Consider the following 25,267-nt stretch of genomic DNA (forward strand, 5'->3'; position numbering starts at 1 on the left):
GGAGAGGGTGCAGGGTGTGGGGCTGGGGGCCAGAGAGGAGGAGTTTGGGGTGCAGCAGACAGGCTGCCCTGGGGTTGGGGGCCAGAGAGGAGGACTCTCCCCACCAGCAGCAGCAAGCTCTGGGGGAGGACCTGACACCCAAGGCCCACCAGGCTGCTGCTCAGGAGGTCCAGCTAGGATAAGCCCCTCCCCACCCCCGGAGTCGCCTTGGAGTCACCTGCCGGGGGGGGGGGGGGCTGCCATGCGCCTCCTCCCATCCTCAGGCGCAGCAGCCACTTCAGCCTGCCCCCAGCACTGCTCACTTGTAGCTGGCAGCAGCCACGGATGCTCGGGGGAGACATGCGGGACTGGGGGAGAGATCTGGCCCCGAACATTGATGGAGCCAGGCCCAATGGGCCCTGAATTTGCTGGAGCCTAGGCACCATGGGCCTGTACAACTCACTGCCCCTGTTGGTGGAGGCTAATTAAATACTTTGCTAAGGCCAGGTGCACTGTGGAGAGTAGTGCATTAACCAGGGCCTGTTTTTACCCAAATGTGTTGTTTCTTGCTGCTCTGTAGTAGGTAGCGAACCCTGTGATGCAGGAAAGATGGCTAATGAAGCAGGCACGGCAGGGGAGGCAGGAGAGCTGCAGGGATGGAAGGTGGGATGGGATGATACAGGGTCATGTTCCCCAATGGAGCAGGGGGCACCGTGCTTCCAGGGATGAAGCCTTTACTACAGGATCAAAGATGGAGTTATCTTGATTTTTGGTTCCCTTTTACTCCTTCCCCTGGCTTGACCTGAGCTTAGCTGTCCAGCTGTTTTCAGAAATCAAACCCTAGAAGCAGGGGGAATGGGGAAGGGTCAAGCTAGCAGATTTTTTTTAAATCTACTTTTTTGGCTCCCTGCAGTGCCGCCTTCAGGTCAGGCGAATGCCCTCTTTCCTCTGGTTCTGGACATTCCCTTTCATTAACCGGTTGGCTCACACCCAGACTGCAAGGAAGGGAGGCTCAGCTGCAATTAACCCACCTGCCTGACCTTCTTTTCCTTGCCTGCAGATTATAGTGATCTCAGTGCAAGAAGCCCTGGAATGTGATTCCTTCTGAGGCCACGTTAAACTGAGATGTAATGACATTGCCATGGTATGCAACAGAATGTAGCAAGAAGAGCACAGAGTGGATCGTAGTGGAAGACCGGCCAGTCCTTGCTTACAGACAGCCCCCCAACCTGAAGCAAATACCCACCAGCAACCACAGACCCCACAACAAAAACACTAACCCAGGAACCTATCCTTGTAAGAAAGCCCGTTGCCAACTCTGTCCACCAATCTATTCAGGGGACACCATCATCGCTCCTAATCACATCAGCCACACTACCAGAAGCTCGTTCACCTGCACATCTACCAATGTGATATATGCCATCATGTGCCAATAATGCCCCTCTGCCATGTACGTTGGCCAAACCAGACAGTCTCTACATAAAGGAATAAATGGACACAAATCAGATGTCAAGAATTATAACATTCAAAAACCAGTCGGAGAATACTTCAATCTCCCTGGTCACTCGATTACAGACCTAAAAGTCGCAATATTACAACAAAACTTCAAAAACAGACTCCAATGCGAGACTGCTGATTTGGAATTAATTTGCAAAATGGACACCATTAAATTAGGCTTGAATAAAGATTGGGAGTGGATGGGTCATTATACAAAGTAAAACTATTTCCCCATTTTTATTCCCCGCTACCCCCACTATTTCACACCTTCTTGTCAATGGCTGCAAATGGACCATTTTGATTACCACTACAAAAAGTTTTGTTTCTCTCCTGCTGATAATAGCTCACCTTAACTGATCACTCTCATTAGCATGTGTATGGTAACACCCATTGTTTCATGTTCTCTGCGTGTGTATATATATATATATATATACATCTTCCTACCGTATTTTCCACTGCATGCATCCGATGAAGTGGGCTGTAGCCCACGAAAGCTTATACTCAAATAAATGTGTTAGTCTCTAAGGTGCCACAAGGACTCCTGTTCTTTTTGCAGATACAGACTAACACGGCTGCTCCTCTGAAACCCGTGTTAACACTATTGAGCTGCTTGTGGCTAAGTCGCTAGATTTGTCACTGGTCACTTTGACACTTATTTTCTCACTAGAGAACCCGAAAAGTCACTAAATCTAGTGACAAAGTAGCTAAGTTGTTCAGCCTCCACCGGACAGGGCAGACAGCGCCCCCGCCTCGCCCTCAGGGGGTCCCTTTCCACAGCGTAAGACCACAACTCCCAGAATGCAACATTCAATAGGGCTGGGGCGCTAGGCCGAGGCAGCCCTTCCGCTTCCTGCTGGCAGCGACGCAGCTTCCGGTGGCTGCAGCTCGTGGCCTGGGGACGGAGCGCGCGGCGGTGACTCTGAGCGGGCGCGCGGCGGTCGGCAGGAGGCTGGGAGCAGATTCACCGTCACCATGGTAAGGCTGCGGGCCCCGCGCTGCCCTGCGGGCCCCGGGGAACGAGCGGCGCGGCGCGGCGGGCTTGTGCCTGCGCCAGCTCCAGCTCCAGCTCCACATGGGCCGCGAGGGGCGGTGGTTTTCTGCCGTTGCCGGCCGCGGCTCCGGGCCCTCCCCGCCTGTGTGCGGCGGTGGTGCCGCCAGTCACGGGGGAGCTGGGCCCTGCCGCGCCCGGCGAGCGGAGCGCGGGCCTGGAAGTTTCTAGAGCGGCCTCCCGCGGTGGGTAGCGCCGCAGATTCCCCGCCCGGCGCCGAGGCCCGTAGCGCTGGGGCTGGCTCGCCATGCGGGGCCGCCGCGTCACTCCGGGGACCATCGCCGCGGGCCGCCGCCCCATCCCCCGGGAGTGGGGGCGGGGCCGGGGGCTCTGAGGCTGTCGGGTTGGGGCCGATGGCCAACGTGCCTGCTGGCGAGAGAGCTGGTGACAGCTCGGCAGCCGCTCTGCCACGGGGCACATGGGGATGTGGCTGAGGCAGGCGGCCGTGGCAGCCTCGAGGTTAGGATTTACCTGGGTGACAAGATCATCCACCTCAAACAAGGCGAAATATGTTTAGGGGAGCTAAGTCGTTGTGTTTCTGCACACCAGGCTGCTAGTAACTGACGGGGGCTTGGGAAGAAACTTACTCCTTGAGAAACCTATTTCAGAATTGGCCCAACCCTATATCAGAACAATCTACTGCGTTAAAAGTTTGCAGCGGTGTAAGATTGAATATACTGTAAACATCCAAACAGGCTACTATCACTGTATCACCTATCTTCCTTTTTATCTGGTTCTGAGTTGACTTGAAGCTGCTGAAGAATCCCCAGTTTGCTTCAGAATGCAGCTCAGGGTGGTGTACAACTTGGTTCTACTTTGCTGCTGAATTCATGGGGGCCTTAATTGAGTTTAGATGTCTAATTTTAATGGGCTAAAAAATACTGACCACTATTGTGGTGTAATTGACATGGGAAAAGCAAGGAAATAAAATTGTGGTAACGTTAACTTAAAAATGTCATCAAAGTTTTTATCTTTGTTTTCAGTAATTCCACAAAACTTTGACATGAGTGGCTCCAGTTCTCTGTTGGGTGCAGCAGAACAGTGGAGAAATAAAGGTTCTGGTTTCCCAGTTTTCTGGTGGGCTCACCTCTGTCCTGGTGTAATTAAGATCTGGCTCCTCTAAACTATGCCAACTGGTAATGCTCCTCCAGGGCTGTTGGCTAGTAGAGAATAGCTGCATTCACTCCAGGAATAGGGGTATCAGAAAGCTAGTTCACTGCCAGCACAGAAGAAATCTCTGCCAGTGAAATCTGGTCAGTTTCCAGGCAAATCTCCTTGTCACCTGTGCTCTGCAGGATAGAACAGGGCAGGAAATCTTATATTTGCTCTGGTAGTTCATCTCAGCAAAGTTGGAGACAGCATTTGAGTCCTTTGGTGCCCCTGAGGTAATAAATGTCTTTCTAAATTAAGAGGCTCTATATAGCATCAGTAAATTGAAGATTTAAAAAAAAAAGATTTAGATAAAAAGTGTGTTAAAGATTCATTTATTAAAATATACCTGGGAATAGGGGGATATTAAGTATTGTAATTCAAGAATAACATAAAACATCATTTAATTTCAACTTATGTTAGTGAGGTGTTCTGAAAATGATGTGATAAAGCTAAATTACATTATGGTTACTATTATTTCAGGCCTCCCTTTCCCTTGCACCTGTGAATATTTTCAAGGCAGGAGCAGATGAAGAAAAAGCAGAGACAGCTCGGTTGGTGAGTTTATTTAAATATCAACAGAATGTCTAACACTTTCTATAGTTAAGGTTGTCTGACAGTTATCATTATAAGTAAGGCCGTGTGTAAATCACACTGTCATGGAGACAGGTTTCAGAGTAGCAGGCATGTTAGTCTGTATCCGTAAAAGAACAGGAGTACTTGTGGCACCTTTGTTAGTCTGTAAGGTGCCACAAGTACTCCTGTTCTTTTTACTCTTATGGAGGGCATGGAAACCATGAAATTGCTTCCCGTCCCCCAAAATGGCGATCTTTTAAATATAATTTTTTTTAAATGAGAATGTTTACAACAAAGTCGTCAATATAAAACATTACCTTTACTTGCAGTGGTGTGTGCATCCAGAAGCACAAAGTGCTGTGTGCATGTGTGGAAGAATGGAGTGCTGTGGGCATGTTTGTGTGGAAGAAATTGACTAACTTGTAAAATTCCTTCAGTTCTTGAAATCAGCTAAAGTTACCTGTAAAGTTCATTCCATGCAAACTCACTGAAAAGCAATACTTTGCTATTTACACAGTTGAGAATTTTCTTTAAAAAAAAAATTGCAATTTACACAGAGCCCTAAGTATAAGACCCTGTTTTCAGTTGCATTTAACTTTACCTGTTCAGGGTGAAGTTTTGCTTGCTGAATGTCTACTTCACTTTGAATATTTGTGTAAAGTTTAAGCAAAAATGGTTCCCCTATTTTCAAGAACGAGATATGGGGTTAGGGTGGGGAATGTGTTTTTGCTCATACTTTTTTTTTATATATTTTGTTAATATCTGTTTTGTTGAGAAGGTCCTCTTTCCATACTTTGGACTGAGGATTTGAAATTTGGGAGTGGGATTTCTTTTGCCATTCACATGAAAAACTGCCAAATTTGACCACATCTAATATTTAAAAAAAAAAAATCAGTTTGCATTTGTTCAGTGGTAGAGACTTGTTGAAGTATAATTCTTTGAAGATTTAATCTGTATTGAGAATGCTCCAGCCTAAATTTTTAGGGATTGAGCAGGAGTTTCCAGGGAGTTGCTGCTCCCAGATTCTGTGGGTCATTGTTCTCTGAGTGACTCCTCTGCTGGCACCCACGTTATGAGGAGAAGAAGCTGCCTGACTTCAGAACCAGACCAAGGGAGGGAAGGGGATGGGATATGGTGGTGGAGGAAGTAGATCAGGACAAGTGGTTGTAATTTCTGACCCTGTTATGTTTTAATCTTCAGCTGCTTATAAAAGAAATGATGAATCCTTGTCTGATCTTGTTCACTTTTATTCCAGTCATCCTTCGTTGGTGCTATTGCCATTGGAGACCTGGTTAAGAGCACTCTGGGACCTAAAGGCATGGTAAGATGTTTGCAGGCTTTCAGACGCCATATTTTTAGCTGTCTTTGCAACTGTTAACACTATGAACTACGTGTTCAAGCAGTATCCTAAATCTTGCATCCTGTAGGACAAGATTCTTCTAAGTACTGGAAGAGATGGCACAGTGACAGTAACCAATGATGGTGCAACCATCCTAAAATCTATTGGAGTTGACAACCCAGCTGCCAAGGTTTTGGTTGGTGAGTTTGACTAGATGTTTGTCATTACAATATTTGAAATCTCCTTGTAGGTCAGTTATTAAATAGCATTTACTTTAGCAAACAAACAACATCCTCTGAGCAAGTTTCTTTTGCTATGTAGCAGGTTGATAATATGACACTCAGTTATTGCAATTAATCCTGCCCCTATGTAGTTTTTTTAAAACCCTGTTTTTGATTTCCAAACTAGTGCGTACCCATAATATACAATATTTGTAGTTAGGACTGAGCAGTACAGAATATTTGAATAAATAAACTAACGTAGTATTCTCTTTTAGATATGTCGATGGTTCAAGATGATGAGGTTGGTGATGGAACTACATCTGTAACTGTGCTGGCAGCTGAATTACTTAGGGTAATGAAACTTTTGTTTTTAAACATTTTCTACTATATCTGGTATTTCAGTGCTCTGATACCATAGACAGAGTAGGGTGCCGCCAATAGAGTAAGCATTAGTGTATCACTTATCAAATTGTTAGAAACAGGAGCAAAACTTAGATGCTGTCTGTGCTGCTTCTTGGGGGTATCCAGGGTTGTGAAGCATCTTGCTGCCTCCTACCCTTAATGCGAGGAAGTCTTGTCTGTGCCTGCTGTGTATCAGTTCCTTGACTTCACCAGCCTCTGGCAACGCAAGAACTACCTTCCAGGCCTCTGCCAGCCTCACTCTCTCTGTACAGGCGAGCAATAGGCACTTACCAACCCCCAAGTCCTCCAGCCATCCCTCTGGAATGCCCACCCCCTTTTCAGTTAACACGCGGAGAACTCTGATTTGCTGTTCACAACGGAGTAGTATTCACCAGCTTTCAAGATTCAGTTCAGGATTACCACCTTATTTTACACATAGCACTTTACACAATCATAACATGCATTCTAGAGCCTAAACTTAACTCACAAGGCCTCTGTGTCCTACGTGATAGCTTGCCTCAAGTCCTTTTTCCAGTGCTTCAACCAAGCTGGCTGAGATCCCTGCTTCATAAGATCAAACCAACTGGTGGCTTGTCCTCACAAATTAAAGGATAACTCGGGGTTCATCTGCACAGGTTGCCAGGAAAAACACCCCAAAACAAGTCTGGTTTGTCCAAACCACACAGACTCCACCAAAAAAAAATAGCAAGGGGCTAGCAGTTTGCGCATGGTGCCATGATGCTGAATGGGGCATGGTTCAAGGGGGCGGAAAGCAGTCCCAGAGATGAGTGGGCAGTGCGGGGGGACTGTGGGTGCAACTGCATGAAAATGGCCTCCCAACTTCACAAAAACAAACCCAAAGCTGTTTATTATATGCTGTTTACTTCTAAACCGGATAACTTTTGTTGTGTTTTCCTGCAGTCCCCACAATCTATTGAGTAACATTTTGCTCAGACTGCAAATGGGCATCCATTGTGAGCCATACAGCACTCAATGCATGTGACCAGGCACACGGGGATAAGCATCTCGTCCTTCCTGCCTGACAGGAGCTTGTGGATCATCTTCTGATGGCCTACCTTAACTCTCAGACCTAGATAACATAACCTTTTCTCACATATTTTCTGTACATACATCTCACAGTTATGAACAGTGTGACACAGGCTATCATAAGAGACCTTGCATAATATTCTTTGGTTGACTAGTATGTAGGCACCAGACCCAGAGGATCTCTGAAACCCTTATGTACCCTTGCTCCCTATGCCAGTTGGCATTAAGAGGTCCTTGGGTCACACTGTTCTGTTAATAGTACCGTATTCCTTATCTATTACTAATAACACCTTGAATTATTGTATTTGAAAGGATTTTTAAAATAAACTTGCTTCACCATTTATGTTGTCTTCCTCACCCAACTGATATGCAAAAAGAAACAATGAAACTGCCTTTTTAGTCGTATAATCAGTTTCACTTTCTGGCTCTTGCAGTTAGCAGAATGGTACAGTTTGATTGCAGACACTCCAGGAAAATACTCCTTGTAAATCTTTTTTCCCAATGAATTAAGAAAAAGGAAACATTTTTGAGAGGCTTTGTAAATGATTGTTTTTGCAAGACCTAAATTGATTTGGTAGTGCCTGTTTAAACAGTTAAGTGTCATCATGTGTACTCTGAAGGCTACTGAGCTTTGACTCTGATGAGCTACCCGTGGAGGGAGCTTCAGAGGCAAGGACCTCCTGCTAACAAAGCTCTGCAACAAGGCCTAGAGATTTTTAGCTCCAGGAACTGACATCAAGAGCACCTGCTGATCTTAACTGAAATGACAGGGCTCAAGGTGAGAGATGATCTCTTGGGTAGCTGACTTCCAGGCCAGCCAGGGCTTTGAGGATTTCTCACCAGCCCCCTGAGTTGCACCTATAAGTAAACAGGAAGCCAATGCAGAGCTTCGAGTAGATGATACATTTTTATAATAACTTACTTGCCCGTTCAAAATATAGCTATGGCTTGCACTAGACAAAGCTTCCAGATGATCTTCAAGGCCACCCTGAATAAAGCACATTAGTTGCTTAGGTAGGAAATACTAGCAGCATGAATGACCACATCTGTATTTGTAGTATTAGAGGATAAATATATATTTTCTAAATCATTCCTGTTAAGATTATTCTGATTATTTTGGCTGTCAGGTGGATTAAAAGTCTCCTTTTGATGTTGAAAAGATTCTAAATTTTCTTACTGAATAAATTGCCCTCCTTGCTTCAAATTTGGCATTGAAGTAAATTATATGTTTTATGTTAATAGGAGGCAGAAGCATTAATTGCAAAGAAGATTCATCCTCAAACCATCATTGCAGGTTGGAGAGAAGCTACAAAAGCAGCAAGAGAGGTCCTCTTGAAATCTGCAGTGGATCATGGGTTAGTAAATACCTTGTATTTGCAGTAGTAATCTTCTTTGGTTGTCCTGATTAATTTCTATGTAAACTGTCACAGATGGGTAGGACAAACAATTGCATATTGGTCAACAGGAGGAAAACTGTGTTTGATTTTCTTCATTTCTGAACTTTAAAATATAATATGATATAAGCAATATTTTTGGAATAGAAGTTATCACAATTTTCTTTTGTTAAACTATAAAGGCTTTTAAAAAATATAGACAAATTATCTTAAAATACTAAACGATGTAGCTGTTTAACTAGAATATAATTTGCCTTAAAATATAATTTTCCCCTTCAACAAAATTTGCAATTTGTTCAGATTTTTCAGTGCGTACTGTAAACTTCTAGAGTGGTAGCCGTGTTATCTGTATCAGCAAAAAGAACAAGGAGTCCTTGTGGCACCTTAGAGACTAACACATTTATTTGAGCATAAGCTTTCGTGGGCTAAAGCCCACTTCAGCAGATGCATGCAGTGGAAAATACAGTAGGAAGATATATGTGTGTGTATGTATATACATTGGTCAACAGAAAGAAAACTGTTTGATTTTACATATATACACACACACACACACACAAATTGCTGTTGCCATACCAACTCTAATGAGACTAATCAATTAAGGTGGGCTATTACCAGCAGGAGAAGAAAAACTTCTGTAGTAATAATCAGGATGGCCCATTTCAAATAGTTGACAAGAAGGTGTGAGTAACAGTAGGGGGAAAATTAGCATGGCGAAATAGTTTTTAGTTTGTGTAATGACTCATCCACTCCCAGTCTTTATTTAAGCCTAATTTAACGGTGTCCATTTTGCAAATTAATTCCAGTTCTGCCATTTCTTGTTGCAGTCTGTTGAAGAAATGTATAGGTGAAAGCACTATGTAAGTGCGAAGTATCAATAATATATGTATGCAGTAATGCAACAGGCTATATGTGGTTTGTTATCCATTGAGCATCAACTCCGTTTCAAGAGGTGCTTTTATTCAAATTCATATCCTAAGAAGAGAGTGCCTCATGTAGATAGGCATACAATTAACTATTTGCAAAGTACAATTATTTTGCAACTGCACATCTGTTGAGGAAAAATGTATAACAATATATGTAAATCTGAGTGTAGTGGTTGTCAGTCAGTTGAATTGCTTCTTCAGTGCTGTCCATTTAATTTTATTCACTTGGTTACATTGTGTTTGTTTTAGTGATGATGAAATAAAGTTCCGTGAAGACTTAATGAACATTGCAGGGACCACGCTGTCCTCAAAACTACTTACTCATCATAAAAATCACTTTACTAAACTAGCAGTGGAAGCTGTTCTTAGACTGAAAGGATCTGGTAATTTGGAAGCTATCCATATTATCAAGAAACTAGGTGGAAGTCTGATAGACTCTTACTTAGATGAAGGTATGTTTTTATTCAGTGACCATGTATTTGAGAGTTGAAGTTAATCCTATATGTGAGATATATGCATCTGTCTGTATGTGCTTCAGGAAACATTGCTCTGGTGTTGGTAGGTGAATCTGTACAAAATTTTGACACACTTTAGAACATGGGTGGGCAAACTTTTTGTCCCTAGGGCCACATCAGGTACAGAAATTGTATGGAGGGCTGAATAGGGAAGGCTGGGGGAGGCTATGGTTCCCCAAACGGCGAGGCATGGCATGGCCCCCACCCCCTTTCCAGCCCCCCGGAACCTCCATCCAACTCCCCCTCCTCCCCACTCCTAACTACCCCCTGGGACTCCCACATCCTATCCAAGCACCCCTGCTCTCTGCCCTCTGACCATCCCCCCGGGATGCCCGTCCCTATCCAACCCTCTCTGCTTTCCCTGCCCCACGTTACCAGTGGGGAGGGGGAAAGAGGGGCTCAGTCCTTTCCCTGTGTGTTTCCCCTGCTCATTTGGCTCCTCTCCCTGGCAGTCGGGCAGAGCTCGCTCCCTGTCTGGGCTTGGCTGCTGGGGACAGGGGTCAAGCATACTGGGAGTGGAGTGGGGCCCTGGCTTGCTCTACCCTTGTCACCAGCAGCAGGGCCCAGGCCTCTTGACGGCTCCCCCTGTTCCCCGCCCCCTGACCATGCCACCCTGGAGCACCAGGTCTGGCGGCGCTATAGCCGTGCTGCCCGGCCGGAGCTGCAGCCATACTGCCCAGGAGCTGGGGGAACTGTGACTGCGAGGGAGGGGAGGAGAAGGGGAGGGGCCAGGGGCTAGCCTCCACCCCGCTCACCGCGCTGCTGGGGAGTTGGGCTGGCTCCTCCACAAGCCTGTCTTGACTCCACTCCCTAGCAGGGGCTAGAGGAGAAGGGTCCTGTGGGCTGGATGTGGCCCATGGGCCATAGTTTGTCCCCCTTTGCTTTAGAATAATAGTCCTTTTCCCATTTTAAGGCCTGCTGAGGTTTTTACTACTTTCTCTTTCACTACAGGCTTTCTGCTAGATAAAAAGATTGGTGTCAACCAGCCAAAAAGAATTGAAAATGCAAAGATACTTATTGCAAACACTGGTATGGATACAGATAAAATTAAGGTAGGTGATTAATATAATAGAAGCCATCTTTATAAATTGAGGTAAGATTTATTTGAAATTTAAATCTTTGTTTTTAATTTAGGTCTTTGGCTCTCGTGTAAGAGTGGATTCGACAGCAAAGGTAGCAGAAATAGAACAAGCAGAAAAAGAAAAAATGAAAGAGAAGGTTGAACGTATTCTTAAGCATGGAATAAACTGCTTTATTAACAGGTATGCATTTATTGTGGATGGAATAAGGTATGTGACTATGTCCCACACATTCTATATTATTAAAAGCTTGCTGCTTCATAACTTTTTTAAGACCCAGCTCCCTCTACCCACACACATAAGATTCATGCAGCCGTTTATTGTCAGACTTCTTATTTATTATAATGCCTTCACTGAGTACAATATCACTCCTTGCCCACCCCGTTCCACTCCATGCAAAACACAGTTGCTAAGTAATTTTCTTACCTGTCATTCTGACTGCCCCATGCCCCCTACCTTTTAAATCATTCCACTTGCTCTCCCTTGTCCCTTGCATTATGTTGAAGCTGCCTGTGATTGAGTACAAGAATCTATTTATATCTGCTTCATATCTTCTGAATCGTCTTTCGCCCAGATCCTCAAAGCTATTTAGGCACCTAACTCCCATTGATTTCATTGGGCTTTAGGTGCCCAAATAGCTTTGAGGATCTGGGCCTTTGTTTCTTAATGTCATTCCCATACCTTTCATCTTCAGCTGGTCTGCAGAGCCACATTCTTCTTCTTTTTAAACATTTCTTAAGATCTGCTTCTTTTGTGATGCCTACAGTAAACAACTGGCTATAAGTTGATCTCTTTATTTATCCATCCCATATACTTAGCACTGAGGACTTGCCATTTGTAGGCTGTGATCTTTTGAATAGTAAAACCAATGAGGCTGTACTCTTGCTGAAAGACTCACAAGCTAATCAAAGATCTCAGTGAGTCTGCATGCTGCACCAAGAAGAAATCAGGCTAGACCACAAATGTAGTCTAAGCAGAGGTACCAAAGGAAGACACTCTGCCTTCCCTTCATTGGCTTCTCACCCTGTGGCTACATCAAGGCAGTTAATTGACATCTTGGTTGAGAGCAGTTTACATCATCTGGAGGATCTTTACTCATCCTGTCCCATCCCTAAGGGGTAGGGTATTCTAGACAATTTCAGTCTCCCTACCTCCCACTCTCCTTCCCCATCCCTTTTTCAGGGACTTCTCTCATGAAAGACAGTTAAGTCTGAAGAAAAAACAGGACTGGTGCCCAATTCTAGACTTTCATTGGTGCTTCAGATAACCTCTATAATCCCTTCCTTAGATCCCAAGGACTGGCTTGCAGCTCTTGAGCTGTAAGATGCCTCTTTTCATGTAGCAATCCATTCAACTCACAGGAAATGTCTGAGATTCCAAGTGATAAATTCCCACTATCAATACAGAGTTCTGCCATTCCAACTATCAACAGTGCTAAGGGTCTTCAACTGCCTGGCTGTGGTAATGGCAGCTCACATGAAAAAGTAAGGAATCATTTGAGTGAAATCAACACATGTAAGTGACTCCATTCACCTGATTCTTCAGTTGTTCACTACCCTGGGACTTGATCAATAAAAAAGTTGATTCTGTTGTCAACCCAGAGGGTAGACTTCAAAGGGGCATTACTAGTTTTGATAGTACCGAAGGCTTATCTGCTTTAGGACATATTCAGTACCATAGTGGATCTCATCAACCAGCTGCAGGTTCATTATTAAACATGAATAAGAACATAGGGGCCTAGTGAGCCAGAAGTCACACGGCCCCTTGGATACATGTCACAAAGCATGCCAAACTTCATCTATGCTCTATGCGAAAATCTGTGCATCTGCCCAGTAAATGTCACATAAACGTTAAAGTGCAAGACCACCCAAAGTCCTACTGTAACTGGTGAAAGAATCCTCTAAATGTAAAAGGGGGTACCTTTTATCACTGTTGCCATCCAGTACACTAACGACACATGCTTGAACTCACCTAAATCATCTCCAAATACAAGGCCTCTGGACTCCTGAGGACGCTTGCCTTCACATAAATGTACTGGGGTTGAAAGCAATTCATTGGACATGCACAGCATTCCTTCCCATATTGAGAGGATTGATGGTCTAAATCAGGGGTAGGCAACCTATGGCACGTGTGCCAAAGGCAGCACGCAAGCTGATTTTCAGTGGCACTCACACTGCCCAGTCTGGGGAGCTCTGCATTTTGATTTAATTTTAAATGAAGCTTCTTAAACATTTTAAAAACCTTATTTACTTTACGTACAACAATAGTTTGTTTATATATTATAGACTTATAGAAAGAGACCTTCTAAAAACATTAAAATGTATTACTGGCACGCGAAACCCTAAATGAGAGTGAATAAATGAAGACTCAGCACACCACTTCTGAAAGGTTGCCGACCCCTGGTCTAGATATAACAGATAACATGACAGCAATGTCTTGTATAAACAGACAGGAAGTAGCACGATCATTTCCCTTTTGGCAATAAGCTGTCCAACTCAGCAGTTGGTGTGTGCCACAAAATCACTCTGGTTGCCCTTCATTTATCAGGCTTGTGGGATGTCCTGACAGACTGCTGCAGAAGGCAGTTCATGAATGATCTGTTAAAGACACCATCCCACAAGACATCAACAGCTGGTCACTTAGTCATAGACTTACCTCAAATGAGAACAAGAAGTGTGTTGGGGAGGTCTGAGTCTGGGCTCCCTATCAGATGCCTTCCTCATTCCCTTAACATCAGGAATAAAGTACATCCCCTACCCACCAATCCCATTAATACCAAGGGTCTTAAGCGAGTTCAGACAGTGCTCAGCTGTAGTAATCATGCTGACCTCCAGCTTGGCCAATGAAGTTTTCATTATCAGACCTGCAGAATCTATTCACTCATCCTCTGATACTTAACTCTTCTTCCAGACATAATCTGCCAGAACCAGGGACAGGTTCTCCATCTGGACCCAGCTTTGTTATCCCTGACTGTGTGGATATTGGCGAGCTAATCATGATTTAAGAGGAGCTGTTCTGCTGAGGTCCAGAATATACCAATTCATGAATAGGAAAAACTGCTAGGTTTACTCATTCAGCCAAGTGGAAAAGATTCTATATTTGGGCCCAACAATGCCAATTCTGTCCCTTAGACTCAGATATTGCTATTTTGGACCACCTTTTGATTGCTGAAGAACTCAGGGCTATCTTATCAGCTCAGTAAGAGCATTTGCAGATAGGAAGAAGGGTAAGGCACTATTTGCCCAGAGGTTATCTAACTGGATTCACAATTGCACTAGGCCATGGTATGAAACAGCCAGACAAGATCTACCGTAAAGATTGGAGCCCATGCCAAGTCCCAGGCAGCTACTGTGTACCAACCTGAGACCTATAGAGCAGCTGCATGTGCTTGGTACACATTTATACAATATTACTCCCGTGTAGAAGTATCAAGAACTGATGCGTGCTTTGGCAGACCTGTTCTGTGGTAGGTGTTCAGATACTTACAGCACCCACCTCCTATGCTCCAGGTTACTGCTCTTGAGTCACCAGAAGTGGAATACGTACAACCTGCTCTCCTTTCCTGTACTACAGAACCTTATGCGAATTGGATTCTGTATTGGGCAAGGAACTCAGGATATTTGGGACCACTCTTCCCTTTATTCCCTTGGGTGGGGGATCATGAGGACAGCTACAGTGCAGGTGCAGCCCCAACAGACACAGCCAAGCTAATCTGAATTTGAGCCTTTGGGTATTTGTGCACCAGCCGTGGAATATATCTGGATAACCCATTTTAAAGAACCACAGTTAGAAAAACAAGTTACTTTACGGTGTCTTAGTTTCCAGTTATGCCCCTAGAATTTGTCTGACTCTTCATGCTTTGTGCAGGGACGTTTCTCCATGTTTGGGAAGTGCCTCGCACCCTGAGTGCTTTTGCAATCTAAAGTATTAATAATAATTCCATTGAAAATCCATTTCTGTTCATGTTGAGAAGCAGGTTTATTTCTGTGGCTATCATGTAATTTTGATGAAAGATGCAGTCTTTCGATAGCATGAATATGTATGTGTGCTTCAATTGTAGGCAACTGATTTATAACTACCCCGAACAGCTGTTTGGTGCTGCTGGTGTTATGGCTATTGAACATGCAGACTTTGCAGGTGTAGAACGTCTGGCTCTTGTTACAGGTATAGAGAAGAGTGTTGCATCATAGAAGTATGTCTTGAGCGTTGACATATCAGTAATTCATTTTCTGCTAAATGTTAATGCGTGATTCCATAGTTGTTGATACAACTTGCCTTTAACTTTTCATTTTAAGAAAAGCAGTTAATGTAAAAAGCAGTGGAGTAATATGAACATATATTACTTGGGAGAGTGGGGCGTGGGGGAATTAAATAAGAGAGAGATCTTCAGGGGTTTTTTTTTGTTTGTTTGTTTTTTTTAAGGTAAAATCTACCCAAAAGTAATTACTATTTATCAGGGATGAAACATCGTGCTCTTGGTGTCTCTAAACCTCTGTCTGTCAGAAGCTGGGACTGGACAATGGCATGATGGATCACTCAATAATTGCCCTGTTCTGTTTATTCCCTCTGAAGCATCTGGCACTTGACCACTGTCAGAAGAGGGGATACTGAGATAGATGGACATTGTACTGACCCAATATGGCCATTCTTATGTTCTTGATGGCTTTTGGCCTCTGTAAAATTGTTTTGCTAATGGCCAGCTAGCTACGTCCCAGCGAGTACTATTGTCAGCAGAGAAGAGATGGAAACTGAGCTGAGCTATCTTCAATTTACTCCGCTTTAAATTTAAATGTACTGTTGTCATTTGGCACCAGCTCATGAGCCCTGCATTATCATAGCATGCTGATAAATATACTTCTTTAGGTTTTTCAGATTTCATAGGGATCAGACTTTATTTTAAAGGTTACCTGTAAATAAAAAAATCTTCAGAATTATGTGTTTGGTACCCTAAGTAACCAATATAGAAAGTCTGAAAGAAATATGGGATAGGTCTGCTGCAGATAGGCCTTGCTAGGTATAGCATTGTTTTTTGGGAAGTATAAGTAGTCTAGTTACAATAGTATGTAAAATAAATTAAATATCCCAACAGAAGTATGATTTTTAAGATTGTATTGTTTAAAGATCATATAGGTTTGTATGCAGTGATCATACTGTAGCTCTATATCACTCTATAAAACGGTACGATAGTCTAAAAGGAGCTACATTCATGTTAGTCAAGCATTAGAGTGAAATAAATAGTTGGGTATTGGATATGTTTTTCATGTAGCAGATGATCAATCAAATAATTGGATTTAATTCAAAATATAAAGTAATACAGTCGTGTCTTTATCAGATCTCAAAGTGCTTTTCAGAGGTGAAACAAACATATACTTCTAGACTCTGTTCTTAATATTTTGGTGCCAGGAGTCAGGAGTTTCACAATATATAGTGTTGAATTTCCCAAACTCTTCAAAGCTGAGCCTCCACTTCAGGAAAATGAAACCAGTTGCATCCTACCATGTAGTGATAAAGGCCTTCATGTTTTAATGTATACATCTTCCCGACTCCTGTGCCCTCCACATTCTTTGTGAAGTGGGGGAAACTTTGTCACCTTTCTTACATGGTTTGAGCAGTGAAATACTTAAAGTATCAACATTAATTGTCATCATTGATATCCGAGTTAGCGCCCATTGAAAGGAGGGAACAGTCCAAGCCTTGGAGGTATTGTTTCAGGCTCTCTGTAAACTCTGTAAACTCAAACTTGCGTTGGTTTCAATTTAACAGTTTGGCGTCGTTGTTACTAAAGGGAAAAGGTGTATTCTCAGCTCAAGCTAGCTGACTAGTTATCTAACAAGGTGAAATCCTAGTGAAGACGAGACAGTTTGTAGCATTCACGTGAGTTAGCAGGTCAAGTTAAAGGTTATGGGGAGCCTAATCTTTAACTTGACCACCTAACTTGTATGTAAAAACTACAAACTGCCTTGTCTTCACTAGGATTTTACATCATGTTAGGTAACTCCAGTTAGACCCCCCACACACTTTTTTTTTTCCTTAGTGAAAACACACGCCCTTTTAAAGACTGACTTTGTGACCATAAAATAAATCTAGCTTTAAAAACCAAAAAAAAAACCCCCATAAAAGTGGAGACTCTGGGAATCAACTGAGATGTACAGTCCTGCCACCAATTTTAGGAAACACTGGTGTAGTGTTACTATTAGTGGCTAAAGGAAGCTTCAGATCTTCCAAGACTTGACCTAAATGTTACCCAGGGTTCTTTCAACCCAAAACTCTTGGTACCTTTTACTCTGTGCAAGGTGGTGTCAGGAAATGGATCGGGACACACGTCTGTCCGACCGATATATGGCTGGCACAAACAGGACAACACGAGTGCTTTCACTTAAAGCTACACTTTACTTAGTCTCAAGCACTTACACACGTCTGCAACAGATTAGTAAAACACCCCCAACCCTTGATAATTACCAAAGCTGAGTGTGGCTCTCGAGTGAAACAGCGGCGAGCTTCCGGTGGCCGAATCTTCTGTCTGCCATTGGTACCGCAAGATGTATCCAGAGGGAGAGTCCAAAAGAGTCCCCAAACGAGTCCAACTATCTCAAGCTTTTTTCCCCTTATTTATACATTAGTAATAGAATGACATGTCCCTTAAAGAAAACTTGTAAAGTAAGCAGTTTCAGTGGTCAAGCAAGAGGTTCCTTCTGATTATTGATTAACCAGGTGTGGGTTTTTCCAGAGTTTGCAGCCTCGAGACCCCAATAGACATTCCTGGGGTACATCCTGCTCTTTTGAAATGCATATATCAGCAACTTCAACACAATTCTTATCAGGAAGGATGTGGGGTCAAGCTGCCCTTTCTGTGGCACCCCAAACCACCTCCCCTCCTGCCTTGGTCAAGCTGAGACTGCTGAATGGCCAGTTTACAGCTTGCTTACTGGGTTGCCTTTAACAATAAGCCATAATGGTTTCAGGCACTTTACTGGTTTGCCAAAGTCTCCCCATACATAGACTGTAACCAAACAAGCAGTTTAACATGAACTTACATTCATAGGTGGTGAAATTGCTTCAACCTTTGATCACCCAGAGCTGGTAAAACTAGGAAGTTGCAAGCTTATTGAAGAGGTTATGATTGGAGAAGATAAGCTCATTCACTTCTCTGGTGTAGCTATGGGTAAGTGTTTTACCATTAACCAACCATTATCATTTCATTCATTTATCAAGAGGGCCCAACCAAATTCACAGCTGTGAAAAATGCGTCACGGACCATGAAATCTGGTCTCTTGTGTGCTTTTACCCTATACTGTACAGATTTCACGGGGGAGCCCAGCGTTTTTCAAACTGGAGGTCCTGACTCAAAAAGGGGTTGTGGGGGGGGTGGCGGGGGAGCGTCTCAAGGTTAGTGTAGGGGAGTTGCGGTATTACCACCCTTACTTCTGCGCTGCCTTCAGAGTTGGGTGGTTAGAAAGTGCTGGCTGATGGCCAGGCACCTAGCTCCGAAGGCAGAACCCTGCCAGCAACAGTGCAGAAGTAAGGGTGGCAATACCATACTATGCCACCCTTACTTCTGTGCTGTTGCCTTCAGAGCTGGGTGGACAGCAAGTAGCAGCTGCTGGCCAAGGACCCAGCTCTGCAGGCAGCAGTGCAGAAGTAAGGGTGGCGATACCATACCATGCAATCCTTCCTTCTGCGCTGCTGCTGGCAGTGGCATTGTCTTCAGAGCTGAGCTCCCAACCAGCAGCTGCTGCTCTCCAGCTGCCCAGCTCTGAAGGGAGCGTTGCTGCCAGCAGCAATGTAGAAGTAAAGGTGACAATACTGCAGTCCCCCTACAATAACCTTGCAACACCCTCTTCCCCCTCCCCCCCCCCTTAGGTCAGTATTCCTACAGTTACAACACCAGGAAATTTGAAATCATGAAATTTACAATTTTAAAAATTCTATGACCTGAAGTTGACCAAAATGCATGTGAATTTGGTAGGGCCCTATTTATCACTAACCATTATATTTAAACTGTTCATTAAGTGGTTGTCATTAGAATTGATACTTTAGATGCACCATGTGACAAGTAACATTTTGTCATAAAAGCTTGGCCAACACTAGGGCCCTGGTCCTGCAAAGATATGTACATAGGTTTAATTTTACTGAATTGTGTTATGTACATTCATAAGTGCTTGCAAGATTGGGACCTAAGACTTTGCGTCCCCACCCCCCTTTTGGTAAATAAAACAGTGGTGAGGCAAATGGCAACCTGTTAGCAGGAATCTTCTAGAATAGAGTTCAGTAACTTTCGTTAACCAGAAAGTACCAATATTTCTGATCTATATGTAGTTTATCAAATTATTGCTTTGCTATCTTCTGCTTCTAAGTTAACTATTTATTTTGCGAAGAAATACAGCATATTCTGTAGTAGGACGTGGATGAAAATGGCATGGTTAATGGAGTTCATTAGAAATTTTCATTTGTACTTTGGCATGCCAACTGCTTCATTTTTTTCTAATAATTTAAACTTGTCTATGGTGATGTCAGTAAAACTGGCATAAATGCTTTTGAGATTGTCTTGGCTTTCCAATCTGCCAAAGCTATTCTGTCGAATTTTTGTTGATATTCTCTTGGCTATGTTCTTAGCTCTTCGTTTTTGCTATTTTTGACCTTAGGTGAAGCTTGCACCATAGTGCTGCGTGGAGCAACACAGCAGATTATAGATGAAGCTGAAAGGTCTTTGCATGATGCTCTGTGTGTCCTTGCCCAAACTGTGAAAGATACTAGGACTGTCTATGGTGGAGGTGAATATTCAAGTTATCTTCACATTTTCTTTTCAACACAATGTATGAGTTCTTGTTGTCAGTCAAGGCAGGTTGTAAAGTACTTACATTCTTTTAATATACAGGTTGCTCAGAGATGCTGATGGCTAATGCTGTCACAGAGGTTGCCAACAGAACGCCAGGCAAAGAATCTGTTGCAATGGAGTCTTTTGCGAAGGCCTTGAGAATGGTAAGTTAATGTTCTTCTTCAAATAGTGTCCCAATGGGTGCTCCACTGTAGGGGCACTTGCATCCCTGTGCTGCCGATTGGAGAACTTTGGTAGCAGTGTCTGTTTGGCCATCACGTGCACTGTCCCCCACCCTGGTGCATTCCTCCTCCTGTCCCCGCCCATGCTCGGTTTGGAGCCCAGGCTCTGGGACTTGAGCCTGGAAGTCTACACAGCAGTGAAACAGCCCTGCAGCCCAAGCCCCACGAGCTGGAATCGGCTGGCGTGGGCCAGCTTTGAGTTTTTCTTTAGCTGTGTAGACATACTGTAAGGCTAAAGGCAGAAGAGACTAGTAGAACAGGCAGCACACATTGGTTCTAGCAGTTTTAGGTCGCTGATTCAGGGAGATTACAGTAACGCTTTAATAGAAAAAATTCTCTAGCACTGTCTGAACTTCCCTACATAAAATCTTAGAAAATATTTGTTTCAGCTAGTGAAAAATGAGACACCACCATAGAAAAGTGAATACAATACACATTAACTGCTAACCTCGCTTATGTTGGAACACAGAGTTGGGAAAGCCTGACTTCCAGTAGCAACATTTTAAACTAGGAAAAACATCTTTTTCAGAAAGTCAAGTAATGTTTAATTTAGAGAATACTATCTCTTTAATGACCATACACAGTTTGCTCTAGCATCACTTAAACTGACATGCGTTGAATAGAAGACTCTTGTTGATAAATGCTCATCAGCAAGTTTACATTCTTAAAATGGAACAAGTGCCACAAGACAATTTTGAAATGATTAATGAGAAAAATGTACTCTTGCTAAATTGAAGGAAAAACCAACTAAAATATTGTAGCTAGCATTCCCTCTAATACTGCTTACAAAGGTCTTGAGCCTGAGGGAATAGTATTCTCATCATAAATATTTTGGTCTATTTTTTTCCAATTTCTTTCTTACTGAAATATGTACCTTTAATACAAATTAATAGGATTTTTTTAAAGAGCTGCTTAGTATCTGTTTCAGAGTTGAGTTCGCAGTTTTAGACCTTTTCTAAGCTATATGTTCAACTAATCTAAACATCTCCTTTTGGCCTGCAAATTTGCATGTGTATTCTCAGTGTAGAGAATTATTTTACACAGATTACAGGAAATCACCGCAAACCATTTTAATTGCAGATAAATATTTTGTTTCAAATGGTCATATAGTGTAACTTTGCATACCTATAAATTAATGAAAAACATTTGTTGACAACCTCAACTGGTGAATTTCTGCTTATATATGTTTTTCTTTCCCTTTCACAGCTGTTTTTGTAATTGAAGAGTAAATAAGCAACCTTAAGTTTGTATAGAGTTGTTGCAGTAGGGTTATTTTGTTTTTGCTTTTTATTTGCTTGAGAATTTAAAACATCCTCTGATCTGTTGTCATGCCTATTTATTCTTTTAGATCCCAACCATTATAGCTGATAATGCTGGCTATGACAGTGCAGATCTGGTGTCTCAGCTCAGAGCTGCTCACAGTGAGGGGAAAACAACTTATGGGCTTGGTGAGAAATTTGATAGCATGTGAATTGTATTGAATTTTTTGTTCTTTTTTATGGGATGGAATATATGCCTTTTGCATTGTTGTGACTTAATGGACGCAAACTTGACCTTGTGATAAAGTCAAGGCACGAGTTTATTGCATCACAAACAAAATAATTAGGATTTAAAGTAGACAAACCTATTTGAATCAATAGAGGTCCAATTGAATGGATGTGAATCATGGTTTCATATGATGAATGAAAGTACTAGCTTTTTCCTGTACTGTCTTAACATGTAATTGCCCTGGTCCTCTGTGATTATTATACTAGGAGACAAGTTCATGGTTATATTGACCATTTGGAATAGAGATGGCTGTATGGCTATAAGCTATTCTTTTCTCTTCCTGGTTAAATTATAAGCATCACATCAGTGAGTGTTAATGCTGTGATTCAACCAAGATTGAGTAGCAGCACTAGGAAGTGACAATAAATAGATGCAGAATTTGAAACAATGTGATAAATGATATAAGGTTGAAAAGCTCCACTTTAACATGGTTGTAATAGCAAGGATGGTTATAGTAAAGAACTTACTACTTTCAGTTCAAATATAGAAGACTACACTTATTCTGTAGTATGTAAATGGTATCTTCAAGTTCTTAGTTAATAGTGCAAAATATATCCTGAAAATTAAACATATTAATATATCCTCATGCATGTATTTGCATATCAAATACATACACATGCATAGAAAGAAAACATGATATTCATGATGATGTGATGTAAGTTTTATTGGCTTGAGTTTGGGATAATTGGTTCAATGTGGATGCCCACTTTGAAATGGGGGCAGATCAAAGCGCACTGTGGAACTTTTAGTGTGAAGGGTCCTATAGACTGTTAGTATGTGGCAGTCTAGTGTGAGGTAGGCTTACACCCTGGCTTGTCACAAACTAACTATTCAAATACACAAGCCCTTAATAACAGCTTATAGGTACCTACTATATCATGCAGCTCTGTAGGGCATTTCATAATGGACGCTTCATACCATTGGAAAGGGGATATTCACAGCTTCCCAAGGGAACCTAGCACACTCTTCTAGCCCAGGAACATCCCACGATAGTGAATTTTGGCATTGACGTTTCTGTATGTAGGTCACTTGTGGAGATATTTTACATCCTGTCCCTTTTAGCCCTGCATAGTTGGACTCATAGTCATTAAAGCACCTGGCTTTACAGGTGGAGGGATAGAGGTAATAAGTATTGACCCTTTTCTTTAAAATACATAATTTCTAAAATAGTTTTTCTGTAGAATATGACATATGGATAATACATGGTTGAGATGTAATCTTTTTATCTGCACTTGATTTAGATAACCTGCATTATCCACAAAGCTATTAACAAGATTTTCCTTTATTTAAAAAACAAAAACACAACCTTTTTGGCAAAGTATCTTTCTTTTTAAAGATATGAAAGATGGTGTCATTGGAGACATGGCAACCCTGGGAATAACTGAAAGCTTCCAAGTCAAGAGACAAGTTCTGCTGAGTGCAGCTGAAGCAGCAGAAATGATTATTCGTGTGGATGACATTATTAAAGCAGCACCAAGGTATCCTAAACTCTGAATCTAAGTTTGATGTTCTAGCCTATACCATTAGAGAGAACCCTTCATTTCAAGCTAAATATTTTCATCTTTTTTTATTTTTTCCTGATGACAAAGCTATTTTTGGTTCTACTCTAACATTTTAGTATTCCCACAATTAGTTTGCAATAGCAGAAACAATTGACTCTCCAAAGTTATTGTGATGTTTAAATTAGTCTGTTCGAGCACCATCTAGTTAATGAAAATCCATAGTTGTGACAGTGTTTGATCAGTGTGTGTAGAACTAAACTCTGAGTTCATTGGAGAAATCTGTTTGTGGAGAAAAATGGGAAGGCAGTTTTTGATTCTCTCCATTGTTAGGAAACCCTAAAAGCTAAAATTGTAGCTGGATGCCCATAATGTATCTGAAATTGAATCTGCTACTGCTTGTTGCTGTCTGTTTACTATTATTTTGTCTACTTCGATTGCTGATTGGTGTGCTAGGAGTAAAGTTCATCTACCAATCTTAATGTGTAACCCACATTTCTTCATGTCATTGCCCGCATGGATTCCACTCTTGGGCACATGCAAACCAAGAGTGGAATCCATATGGAAGACACATCTCTAAGAACTACAGTTACTGTAAAGTAAGTAACACTATTCTTTAGATGATTCAGATGCTGTAACTTAAAGCATGTTGACATCTGTGTACCTGGAAATATTCTACAATTTTGTACACCACCTTGAAGAGTCTCTTCATATAGTTCGTGGCAAAAGATAGTTCTTTCCCCAGTTAAATCAAGTCCTGCACTGGAGGAATTTATTGGAAATAAAATGACTGCTAATGAAGAATCCCTCATTGTTCCTTACCAGTAAAGTTAATCCGTGTGGCAACAGCCTTGCAAAACTAATTTGGTGTTACCTAAAAGATTTTAGTGACACAAAGGGCTTATGTAAGCCCTCACCACATTGGTGAATTTCAGCCTTAATTTTAACTTTGTAAAAAACAGATGTTAGAAAATGTTCGTGGATTGTCATGGGAAAAGTTAATAGTGGGGTGCCACAAGTCTCTAATAGAACTGTTGTGTGTTAATGATGTGGAAAAGGGAGTGAATAGGGAGGTGGCAAAATTTGTAGGTAACACAATTTGGAATTGTTAACCAAATCTATAGAGGATTCTGATAAACAAATAACCAAAGTTAGGTGAATGGGCAACATGAGTGTTGTTGATAAATATGAATAATGCATATTGGAGGGGAAAATTTGAACTACTTATGCACATTACTGAATTTTAAATTAGCCATCAGCTGGGAAAGATTTAAAAAGTTGAATTTTTTTATGTGCATAACAAATATCCAGTTATATTCGTAAAATTACTACTTAAAGTTTTAGAAGTAGTATAAAATCTAATGCTTTGGGTCTCAACTGAGTTTCTAACTATTAAGAGAAGACTCTTACTGGACAGATTATCCCTACCAGCTTATCATTAGGTTGCTTGCACCTTCTCAGGAAATATGTGGTGCTGGGTACTGTCAGAGACAAGATACTGGATTTGAGGGACTGGGGGCTCATCCAGATGAGCAGTTCATATGTTCCATGCTTATGGAAATAATTGGCATTGAATTTACAGTAGTGTGTGAAACTTGTTACTTTAAAAAATGTCTGCTGGACTTCAAGGGGAAGATACCATTCTAAATCATGTGATTTTCTTTCAGGAAACGTGTACCAGACCATCGCCCATGTTAACTATTCAACCCATAAGGATGTGTGGACCAGATCTCGCCAAGTATTTAAAACAAACAAACAAAAAAGCCTCCTGAGAGGTTATGGAACAGAAGCGTAAAGTAAAAGAGTGTATTCATTCCTGTCATGTCATTGTTAAATCTGCAGAAAAATGTAACTTATTTTGTTTTTGTGCTTTAAAAAAGGCATTTTACATCCAAATAAAACATGGGTTGTATGAAACATCTATATTCCTTCTGTTCCTTTCCTAGTTCCTGCAATAGATCCCTGAAATAAAGTTTCAAATTCATATCTGTGGG

At 42.1% G+C, this 25,267-nt stretch overlaps 2 protein-coding genes across 2 annotated transcripts in view; both read left to right on the top strand.

Annotated features, from left to right (window-relative positions):
* FRS2 (fibroblast growth factor receptor substrate 2) overlaps positions 1 to 1,239 on the top strand; it is a 96,785-nt gene extending 95,546 nt beyond the window's left edge. Inside the window, exon 8 of the mRNA XM_045002040.1 lies at positions 1,040 to 1,239. Within this exon, the coding sequence (XP_044857975.1) occupies positions 1,040 to 1,077 (38 nt within the window). The 3' untranslated portion in view covers positions 1,078 to 1,239. The remainder of the gene's footprint in view (positions 1 to 1,039) is intronic.
* A 1,059-nt stretch (positions 1,240 to 2,298) lies between these two features.
* On the top strand, positions 2,299 to 25,190 carry CCT2 (chaperonin containing TCP1 subunit 2). The gene is made up of 16 exons (XM_044998057.1): positions 2,299 to 2,451; positions 4,157 to 4,231; positions 5,505 to 5,570; positions 5,677 to 5,788; positions 6,085 to 6,161; positions 8,501 to 8,613; positions 9,825 to 10,027; positions 11,042 to 11,142; positions 11,225 to 11,352; positions 15,230 to 15,333; positions 18,212 to 18,331; positions 19,812 to 19,940; positions 20,045 to 20,148; positions 21,575 to 21,674; positions 23,111 to 23,252; positions 24,941 to 25,190. Exons 1-16 carry the CDS (start codon positions 2,449 to 2,451, stop codon positions 24,969 to 24,971), a joined length of 1,608 nt encoding a protein of 535 aa, XP_044853992.1. The 5' UTR covers positions 2,299 to 2,448; the 3' UTR covers positions 24,972 to 25,190.
* The last annotated feature ends 77 nt before the right edge of the window (positions 25,191 to 25,267 follow it).

The sequence above is a fragment of the Mauremys mutica genome, chromosome 1, assembly GCF_020497125.1.
Source record: "Mauremys mutica isolate MM-2020 ecotype Southern chromosome 1, ASM2049712v1, whole genome shotgun sequence".
Lineage (NCBI taxonomy): Eukaryota > Metazoa > Chordata > Testudines > Geoemydidae > Mauremys > Mauremys mutica.